We start from the raw sequence: 10,877 nt of genomic DNA on the forward strand, positions 1-10,877 counted from the left end.
ATAAGGCTCGCGACCGCGGTGAAACAAGTCTTGGCCGCGGTCAGAACAGACACGACCGCGGTGAAAGCTTTGTTGGCTGCGGTCCAAATGAATGGACCCGTGGTGATCAGAAACGAAGGGAAAATCTTGGATTTGATAGACTTCTGCAGTGTTCATCGTACCTTTATCATAAGAATCCATTGAGTTGTCCCAACCATCAAAGTTACACGTATCGTGTGCCTTGTTTGGTTGTTGCAATCCAAGTTGACTCATTATGTGATAAAGACACTTCATGACTTCCGAAATCCCTTCTTTCTTCTCAGGAAGTGCAGAATTGCCAAAGGTTGCTTGATTACAGATGCTGTTTGCAAGATTCTTGATGAAAACACGAGCATCCTCTACAGATCTAGTTGAGAAGTCTCCATTACTTGCTGTGTCGAAAGAGTGTTGTAACTCTGGAGTTATGCATCGATAAAAGATACCCATCATGTATTCGTTGGTATATCCGTGATGTGGATAATCTCTTTGGTATTCCCTAAATCTCTCCCAAGTATCTAAATTATCTTCATCTTCTTTTTGTTTAAAAGTTCTTATCTTGTTCCTTAAGAGATTGGAACGATATATAGTGTAAAAACGATTTAGGAAAGCAGTTCTACACGCTTTCCACGTTTTTAGTGAAACACCTTCTAAAGATTTTAGCCATTTGCTGGTATTGTCTCTCAAAGAGAATGAGAAAAGACTACACTTGTGGTAATCCCTATTTGCTGTAATGGTTGCACATAATTCTTCGAACGTTTCCATATGGTCCATCAGGTGTTCGGATGAATAACCATGAAATTGAATTTGTTGAACTAAGTGGATATAGGGTACCTTAATTCCGGTTTTGGCAGCCTCTGGTAAGGCTTGTTGAATAGCTCTTCGATCTCCCATGAACTTTTCGAGTGAATCGAAACTTCCAATTAGTTCATCATCATCTTCATGTTTTTCCGATCCGATTAGCTCATTGTCATCATAGATCAGTTCTTCAAACTCATCATCAGTCAGGTCATCGTCGCTCGGATCACCATCCACACGATATGGTGGATCACCGAGAGTCTCGGGAACATGTTCCCGGTCTCCCATTGTAGAGAAACCTGAAAGATTCAAAAGAAAAAGTAAAAGTAAACAAGTGTTCTAATGGATTTAAGCTGGGATTCGCAACGAAACAAATCAAAGTCCCCGGCAACGGCGCCAAAAACTTGATGCGATTGTAAACAGGGTATTGGTTCATTCTACTAAGCTTCAGATTTTAAATTTATAACCCCTAAATGTCTGCAAGTGCACAGATGTGCGCTGTAGTACTTAGGGTATCGATCCACAGAGATTTAGCTGTTTCAGTACGAATTTACAACAATGCTTAAAGCAGACAAGAACTAAACAATTTGGGTTTTGGTTTTGGGTTTTGGTTGTCACTAAATGTAAACTAGAAAGCAAATAAAAAGAAATTGAAAAACGAAAGCAAATGAAAGCAAGTAAAAATCGAAGGCAAATTGAAGGCAGAAAAATCGAATGAAAAGCAAATAAAATCAAAGGTTGTAAGCAATTAAAAACAAAAGCTGGGCTCAAGGATATCGCAGGGATTCATGGACTAAGCTATGTCGATTTTAAACAAATGATAAAGGTAATCAACTACGTATGTTCTAGAACTCGAGGCAAGGAAGTATGAATAGCCTACTTTCGCAGCACTAAACAACTATCTCTCGCAACCCTGATCAGTATGTTTCCACTTTGATCCTGGAAGGGAGAAGATACAATAGCAGAACAAGACTCATCAACATTCACAACTCAACTAATGGTAGGTTTCCACTCCTATAGAAGAATTGCTCGTTTCACCCTAGTGCAGACAATCAATCAAAGCTTTCGCAACATATCATATCAGATCGGCTTCTAAGTGGTCAGCAAAGAATCACGCAGTAAGATCAAAGGCAAACGAAGAACATCTAGAAGATTATAAATCCTAAATCTATCGATTCATAGAAGAAGACACACGAAATTCCCTTTGAACAATCCTTTTAAACCCAACTGGGAAACTGCTCAAACATATTGTAACAAAGCATCATAGAGTATTGAATGTTGAGGTAATTAAAGAAAACAGGGAAGAAAAACGAAGAACAGAGGCGACAGCGGAGGCGTGATGATGCTCTTCTTTGGCAGCTCCTCCTTCTAAAACGGCGACCTCTCTCTCTCTAGGGTTTGTGAGTCTCACACGAAAATCTAAGCACAAAAACGAACACACCCTTTAGAATGGCCTAAATGGGGTATTTATAGCTTATGGAGTTGTCCTAGACACTTAGGGCTTCAAACCTAATAAAGGGAATCGACTTGGGCTTTAATTAGGTCGTATGGGAAGTGAACGACTAATGTCTGCGGTCGTGGTGCTTCTACCCGTGGGGAAATGAGGTTTGGCCGCGGTCCCGGCTTGTGTCGTCTTCAGAGACTGCATTTTCTGTCTTTATTGCATCGAGTGTATCTGAAGATCTAACCGTTGGATTGTCTCCAAACTAAGTGCATTAGAAAGCTGGTTGTAACCAAGTGCATAAGGTCTTCATCGCTTGTCATACTTCTGACGGTCTACATTTATCTAAAATTGCTCATTTGTTCCAAATTGCATATCTTTTTTCCAAGTTTCCTGAAAAATATTTTGAAACTCTAAAACATTGAAAACACTTTAAAAACCATTGAAAATATAGTTAAAACACCTGTATAAGACATTATTATGATCCATAAAAGTGATCAAAATACGATGTTATCAATATTCTTGATCTTCAGAGTATTGTTCTTCATACTCATCTTCACAAGACAAGGCCATGTTGTAGGGTAATGGCTTGTCTTTGTCTTCAGATTCTTGAGTGTGATGGAGTAGATCATCCGCTGGATGGGAGGTTTAGCTTCTCTGCTTCATACGAGCACTTACTCTTATGAGTTGCACGAGGTTGCTTTCTGGAGTTGCGGGAGTCAGCTTTAACTGCAAAGGACGGGACCGCCGGGAATCGGCTGTGGGCTACGGGCAGACCAAGCAAGACCGCGACTGGCTGCCTCTTGGCCGCGGTCACAGGGCTCGCGACCACGGGGAAGGGTGTCCGAGTCGGGTTGCTGCAATTGCTTGCTCCTTTGCTCCCTGAATGATCTCATGGGTTTTCTGGCTTGGTGTACTTCCTCTCTGAGCTTAAGTCTTTCATTTGCACTGCTGGAATCTGCTCTCCAAGTCCTTGCATGATCTCTTCAACTTTTTCTTCCACTTCATCAAGAGCATAGACTACTTTGTCCATTGTTGAATCAAGCTCTTCGGTTTTGTCAATGACTTTGTATATCTTTTCTGAAACTTCGACTGTGAAGTCATAAGACTCGTTATTAGCTTCGTTGAGGGCCTTGTCCACATCATCGAGTTTGAAATCTAGGTCCGTGACCGTGTTCTTAGTGTTGTGGAGCTCATAGTTGTGCTTCGCTTGTTCTTCCTCCATGCTATCAAACCTATTAGCGATCATGACTGCGTCTTTGGTTGCTCGTTCCCCTATCGATTTCACCTGGGAAGCAAGGTTAACAATCTTCTCATTGAAAAGCTTTGATGTTCCATCAATCCTTTTGTTTAGAGAAGCTGTAGTAACTGCTTGAGCTTCGATGAACTGCTTGATTATGGCTTCAAACTGACTCAATCGATTACTGAGCTGGACGTTCTCATCTTGCTGGAGAATCTGGTGAGGTAGGTGATGCATAGGTGTTCTAGGGTTTACCATTGGAGGCGTGTAGGGCTGGTCCAGGAATGCTCGGTAGTTTGGATTTGAGCTTCGAACTTTGTGGTAGAGATCGCGTATGTATTGCTCTTCTCTGCATCTGGTGGCTTGAGGAGTGTTTTAAAAATTTTCCTGGTAGAAGGGATTTCGATTTATAGGGTTCATTGCTTCGGGAACTGAAACAAAAAGAACCGAAAAAATGGAAATATGCAGAAAAAGGGTTCTAGAGTCGATTTACCAACCTTTCTTAGGGTTTTTCGGAAAAGAAAACTTGATGTGTCGTGTGGTGAGGGTGTCAAGTTTTACCTTAAATGAAATCAATAGCCGCAAGTGCACAGCTGATCGATTGTAGTTCTTAGGGATCGAATCCACAGGGAAGGAGGATGTTTCCTGCAAAAGCCTTTGCAAGAAATATAAAGTAACAAAATTTAGAACCAGGCAATTTTTGTAAGGGTTTTGGTGGTGTCTTTACTAATCTTGATGAGAAAATACAGAAATTAAAATGACCTAATAACTGAACATAATAAAATAGACTAAAACGAGAAAACGACTAGACCTAATTTGCTTGTATGAAAATCGATTGAAAAAGTAAAAATACTAGACTAAAACTTGAAATATAATCTGTGAAAATCAATGGAAAAGAGGCGATGGGTTTCAGGAAAGTTTTCTCCACGGTAAGAACGATTCAAAACATTGCTAAAGAGTAAATTTAATAGGATCCTAGCTAAAAAATTTCGAACTCGAGTCACAGACGTATGAATACGCCACTGTCGTGATCATAGACAACTATCTCTCTCAACCCTGACCAGTAGGTTTCCACTCTGACCCTAGAAGAGAAAAAATGCAATATGTTTAAGACTCGTCAGCATTCACAAATCGCCCATAGGTAGGTTTCCACTTCTATGTTTGTTTTGCTCTCCCAAACTAGATCTGACACCGGATGAATACTTTTGTATCACCAAGGAGTTGAATCAGATTGTAGTTCATGATGCTACTCTCATACATTAAAAGTAAATTCAGAAGAAAAAGTTTTAGGATTCGGCTTCAATAGCTAATGGAATCCTCATCGAACATATATAACCCCATCGAAAATCCATTTGACCCAACAATAAAACTACTCAGACATGATGAATGAAATAAAAAACATAGTATTAAAAATAAGAGTAGAAATCGAAATTGAAGAATAAACAAAAGGGTTCAAGAGATAGATCTCTATCTCCCTAAAAGTTAAAGTATGAAAAACCTAAAAAGTATTCTAAAACAATAAGACAATAAGATGGCATCCGAATTAGGGTTCTTAAAACATGTATTTATATTGCTCAAGACATTTATGGGCGTCACTTAGGGTTTCTCCAAATGAGGGAATCATTTTGGGCTTCAGAAATGAGCCTTCTGACTCGGAGATGGCTGGCCGCGGTCGGAATGGACGTGGCCGCGGTGAATGGATGCTTGGCCGTGGTTGTGTAGCCTCTGATCGTGGTGAAATGGCTGTTGGCTGCGGGTGGAAATGCTTGCCGGCTGGTTTACGGGAAATCTTGCTCTCCGCGTAACTTTTGATTGAACCTTTAGATTGCCAAGCTGTAAAGTGAGCTGGAAAGCTGATAGTTCCATGTTTGAGATCTCCAAATTTTATCTGGATCAGAAGGTGAGAAGGTCTTCAATTGGGGGTGAACTTATGACGGTTTGACTTTGAGCTGAAAATCTGGTCTTCTATCCATTTTGTTAAGCTTTTCCCTAAGTTTCCTGAAAAGAGTCTTGGAACTACCGATACTAGAAAAACCTAATAAAAGTACTTGAAAGCAATAAAAAACATTAAAAGTATTTCAAAATGATCCATAAAAGTGGTCAAAATACGGTGTTATATATCATTGATGTATTTGTCTATCACGAAGTTGATTTCGAATGCCAATCATGTTGCTGAGGTTTGTAGGCATATATGTAGAATACGTCATATCTACTTGTGAAGATCTGCTTCTTCGAATTCTGATATATTATACTGAGTGTATCCATCTTGTTCGTCTTCTACTATCATATTGTGCAATATGATAGATGCTCTCATAATCTTTCCAATTTTTTCTTTATCCCATATTAGAGCTGGGTTTTTCACAATTAAAAATCGAGATTTGAGGACTCCAAAAGCACGCTTGACATTTTTTCGGACACCTTGTTGATGGGTAGCAAACAGTGTTGCTTTCGGACCTTGATGAAGTTGAATAGATTGTATAAAAGTTGTCTATTTCGGATAAATACCGCCAGTGAGGTAATAAGCCAACTTATACTCGTGTCCATTGACCGAGTAATTCACTTTTGGAGCTCGGCCTTGTAAAATATTATCAAATACAGGTGAACGATCAAGAACGTTTATATCGTTTAATGTACCTGGAGGTCCAAAAAAGGCGTGCCATATCCAAAGATCATACGATGCAACAGCCTCTAAGACGATTGTCGGTTTTTCTGAACCACATGTATATTGCCCTTTCCAAGCAGTAGGACAATTCTTCCACTCCCAATGCATACAATCGATGTTTCCTATCATCCCGGGAAAGCCACTTATCTCTCCAACATCGAGTAGTCGTTGAAGATCATTTGGTGTGGGCCTTCTCAGGTACTCATCTCCAAACAACTGAATTATTCCTTCATTGAAATTTTCCAAGCATAAAATGGCAGTACTCTCACCGAGTCGAAAGTATTCGTCAACCGCATCAGCCGCACAACCATATGCAATCATACGAATGGCTGTCGTACACTTTTGTAGTCTAGATAGACCAAACCTTCCGGTAGCATTTCTTCTTTGTTGAAAGTACAGAACTTCACTGGAAAGCCGATCAACTATACGAATGAACAAGTCCTTCTTCATTCTAAAATGGAGTCGGAATAGTCTTGGTGGGTATGTTGCACCTTCACAGAAGTAATCGTTCCATAAGCGTTGATGGCCTTGTACACGTTCTCTTTCGATATAGGCGCGTTTCTTTTTTTTTAGTTCATGCCGATCAAGAACTGCGTTGAAGATGTTGTCAAATTTCTGATCAAAGACTTGATCAAAAATTTCATCATCTGATTTGTCAATATCATTGCTTGAAGATACCATAATTGTATGTGTAACTTTTAAAGGCTGGAATTATTTGAAAATAGTAGGAGTTTGATATAGGAACAAAGAAGACTATGAGATAGAGTTATATTGTTGGAAACAATGTATAGAGAAATGGAGATTGATCATTAGACACAACACATTTATATACGGAGAATAGAAAACATATGTGGCTTACAAGCAATATAAGTAATATATGGTTCTCGTTAGTGCAGAAAATTTAGCGGGTTACAAAACAAGAAAACAAAACAAATTAAATGGACCCTCGTGTTTTTTTTTATATCATCACGGGTTTGTAAACCAGACGTATATGGCCAAAACCTTGCTGGCAAAATGTCCTGCCAAATAAAAACAAAAGTCGACATCAGCATAATGTAGTCTCGGTAAATCTTATCATCATACATCAAAAACATGTTACTAAATCACTACAAAGACATATAAAATCTGCATTTATTACTTCAAAAAAGACACTAACAAGGAATTTAAACCGCATACATTACTTCCATCAAACATGATACATAAACGATAGATAGAACAAAATAACAGAGTCTGAAAAAAACTTCCATCAAAGTAAATACATAATCAACCCAACATATCACTAATTAACTTGTTTTTAAGAGCTAATTCTATATCAGACAGTGGCTCATTTTTGCCTAAGAGACTGTCAAGTAGCTTATGTTTAGCAAGTTTCTCTTTCATTTTGAGATCCTTTTGCTTGATTTCCCAAATACTCTGCAACTCAATCACGTCCTTGCTTTCTTCTTTAGCTCCTGTGCTCCTTTTAGCTTTTGCCTTTGCTGCTTTGATCCCAGGAGGCCGAGCCTTAGAGACATAATCTGGCGGAGCACTAGATGAATGAGCAGTCTTGTCTTTTATCCTTCTTCTTTTAGAACGTGTACTGCCTTGCACTGCAGGTGTGGAACACCATTTATGGTCGTGCCTAAGCTCACGCCAGGCATGGTCGAGGGTGAATTTAATGTGATGGTCGTTGAAAAACAAGTCATGCACTGCTTTCATCAAGTCATTTTCACTCTGACCGCTAGCCTTCTCTTTCAGGGCAGTCTCGTAGCATCCAACAAATTTACATACGTGATCGTTAATCCTTCCCCACCTCTGCTTACATTGACTAACTTGTCTTTTTGGATAGTCAACAAGGTGTGGGCTGGAGTTGTAGTAAGCTTAAATCTGCGTCCAAATAGCACCGGCTTTTTGATCATTGCTAACCACTGCGTCTTTACTCGTATTAAGCCACGCATTTATCAGGACCACATCTTCTTTTGGCGACCATTTGTTTCTCACTTTGCGGTCATCAGAAGCAACGCTTGGATCATCAGAGTCTTCTGTACTAAACACAGGGACTTCTGATGACCCAAGTTCAATACATGGCGAGTACTGCTGATTATTGACTAACATGTCTCTTTGTATATAGTGAACAAGGTGTGGGCTGGAGTTGTAGTAAGCTTGAATCCGCGTCCAAATGGCACCAACTTTTTGATCATTGCCAACCACTGCGTCCTTACTCGTGTTAAGTCAGGCACTGATCAGGACCACATCTTCTTTTGGCGACCATTTGTTTCTCACTTTGCGGTCATCGGCAGCAACGCTTGGATCATCAGAGTCTTGTGTACTAAACACAGGGAATTCTGATGACCCAAGGTTCAATACATGGCGAGTACTGCTGATTATTGACAAACTTGTCTTTTTGGATAGTCAACAAGGTGTGGGCTGGAGTTGTAGTAAGGTTAAATCAACATCCAAATGGCATCGACTTTTTGATCATTGCCAATCACTGCGTCCTTACTCATGTTAAGCCAGACATTGATCAGGACCACATCTTCTTTTAGCGACCATTTGTTTCTCACTTTGCGGTCATCAGCAGCAACGTTTGGATCATCAGAGTCTTGTGTACTAAACACAGCGACTTCTGATGACCCAAGTTCAATACATGGCGAGTACTGCTGATTACCTAGTCGACTTCTTAATAGATTAACGAAGCCTTCAGATTGACTAAATGGGTTTTGCGAAGCCGAATCTTAGTTTACTGAGGAAAAAGGGTTGATAAAATTGAGTTATTTGAAAGAAGTGTTTAGAAGAAGTGTTTAGAAGACAAGATGTTAAGGAAGAAGTGTTTAGAATATAGAAGTTTTTAGAAAAAATGTTTAGAAGACAGAGGTTTTAGGAATAAGTGTTTAGAAGACAGATATTTTAGTCGGTGTGTGTATTAGGAAGATGTTGTAATTGTGTTTTAATATAAGTGTTTTTTTAACCGAAAGTTTTTAAAAATTACTTGTGTTAATGTTTTTGTGTTTTATTAATATCATCTCAGAAGCATTTATCACACAGCTAAACCATTTCAAAAGCTATCATGCATTGAACCATTGACAAGCAATTGACATATACCTAACAAAAGTAAACTAGCATTCATCACAAAGCTATTTATCACAAGCATTTATCACAAACAGTTTCTAACCGATTCCTAACAAGTTCTCCTAACTATGTATACGGCTAACTATGTCTACTAACCAAACAATTAGAAGATGACTGACCTTTACATTGTCCTTTCAACTACTCGGTGGAAATGTGAAGTGTTGAGAGCAAGACCCTGTCCTCCATTTAACCTCACAATAAAGTAAACCAATGTGAGCAATAGAGACAGAATTATATGAACTGAAACTAAACATATAACCAATGAGCAAGAAGAAAAGACACTAAACCGCTAATACATTACGTACAAACAATAACACATTAACACTACCGATAAATCAACATAATACAATCGAAGATATCATGGATACAGCAAGGCTAAATCACGGATACACCAATAAATAAGAAGATTACTGAATCCTGATACCATTCACACATAAACAGATTGCCAGATAAACATATAAAAATCAAGAAAAAACTTGGAAAACACAATCACATAACTGAGGAATCAAATACGGTAAACAGTTAAATCATGTTCTATAATGGCTAAGAACAGCACACATAGACTTCTAAGTGATCGGAAAACCACAATTTCAACGACACGAAAGATGCCTAAATTTTTCCCCAAATCAAAAAACTATAATTTTGTCTATCTCAACCATCCCTAAACTTAAATCAAAATCAAAACCATATGAAAATCTTACCTTGTCTACGTGATTGATCATCGATGGTCGGTTCCGTCTCGCCGATTAAGTTAACGGAGGCTCATCGTCAAAGAGATATCGCCGGAGTTCTGAATATGGAGAGAGAAAAGAGATAGAGAAGAAAACTATTCGATTTCGGATAAGCCAAAAAAAATAATATATTTTCTCAGCCCAATAATAGGCCGACATGTGCGTTAACAATCCGGGTTCTTCAAGCCCTTAGCTGAGAAACGGTTTGTAGCAAATATGGGCTTTTTCTTTTTTTTTTAATTCATTTTCACCTAAGAAAATTGGCTAACATACTCTTTAAAATCTCTAATGGAGTTGCTATAACGCCTCCAAAAGTTTTAAAAATTAACTAAAAAAAAACTCTCATGATAGTTTTTTTTTTGTCAACGACTGCATTGAATATACTCTCTCAAAACTCCTACAGGGGATGGAGGCGGCGATTTGTATAGTTTGATATGGATTTTGATTGGGTTGGCTTGGTAATCATCAGAATTGCTTGATTAATGATTGATTATCTTTGTAGAAAGGTGTTAAATGGCTCTAATTTGTTTTTTTTTTCTTCCATGTCCAATTTGAAATATGGTTCTAATTTGGATCTCTTTTTCAGGTAATATCTGGAGTTAAGGTATTGAACTTATCTTGGATGAAACAAGTATAAGATCTCGTTATGGGTACTGGTTCTTGTTGCATGTCATTAATATTTCCTTTTATTGAACTATTTTGACCTGAAAATGTGATCTGTATATACATTAAACTGTCCAAGTCAATAACATTGAAAGTATATGAAATATTAAACTCAACATGCAAGTCCAAGTGGTAGGCCTTGTCAATGATCCTCTCCAAAACTTTGAAAAGACCATCTCCTTTTGAGGAAATCTACTCCTTTTGAGAGGAAAGCTTTCA

General features: G+C 38.5%; 1 protein-coding gene, 1 long non-coding RNA gene and 1 other non-coding gene across 3 annotated transcripts; 1 reads left to right on the plus strand and 2 right to left on the minus strand.

Annotated features, from left to right (window-relative positions):
* Positions 1-481: 481 nt before the first annotated feature.
* LOC112087652 lies at positions 482-589 on the plus strand. Its single transcript, XR_002900198.1, has one exon. It is a non-coding gene; the product is annotated as a small nucleolar RNA R71 (small nucleolar RNA).
* A 5,393-nt stretch (positions 590-5,982) lies between these two features.
* On the minus strand, positions 5,983-6,837 carry LOC112087505. Its single transcript, XM_024157419.1, has one exon. The coding sequence runs from the start codon at positions 6,835-6,837 to the stop codon at positions 5,983-5,985; it is 855 nt and encodes a 284-aa protein (XP_024013187.1).
* Positions 6,838-6,965: 128 nt separating this feature from the next.
* Positions 6,966-10,090, minus strand: LOC112087565. The gene is made up of 2 exons (XR_002900134.1): positions 9,384-10,090; positions 6,966-7,175 (listed from the first exon to the last, which is right to left on the minus strand). It is a non-coding gene; the product is annotated as an uncharacterized LOC112087565 (long non-coding RNA).
* Between the last annotated feature and the right edge of the window lie 787 nt (positions 10,091-10,877).

The sequence above is a fragment of the Eutrema salsugineum genome, unplaced genomic scaffold (assembly GCF_000478725.1).
Source record: "Eutrema salsugineum unplaced genomic scaffold, Eutsalg1_0 scaffold_17, whole genome shotgun sequence".
NCBI lineage: Eukaryota > Viridiplantae > Streptophyta > Magnoliopsida > Brassicales > Brassicaceae > Eutrema > Eutrema salsugineum.

Bases quoted from the DNA above. Each gene is read 5' to 3' on its own strand.
- LOC112087505 (XM_024157419.1), bottom strand. From the start codon at position 6,837: ATGGTATCTTCAAGCAATGATATTGACAAATCAGATGATGAAATTTTT.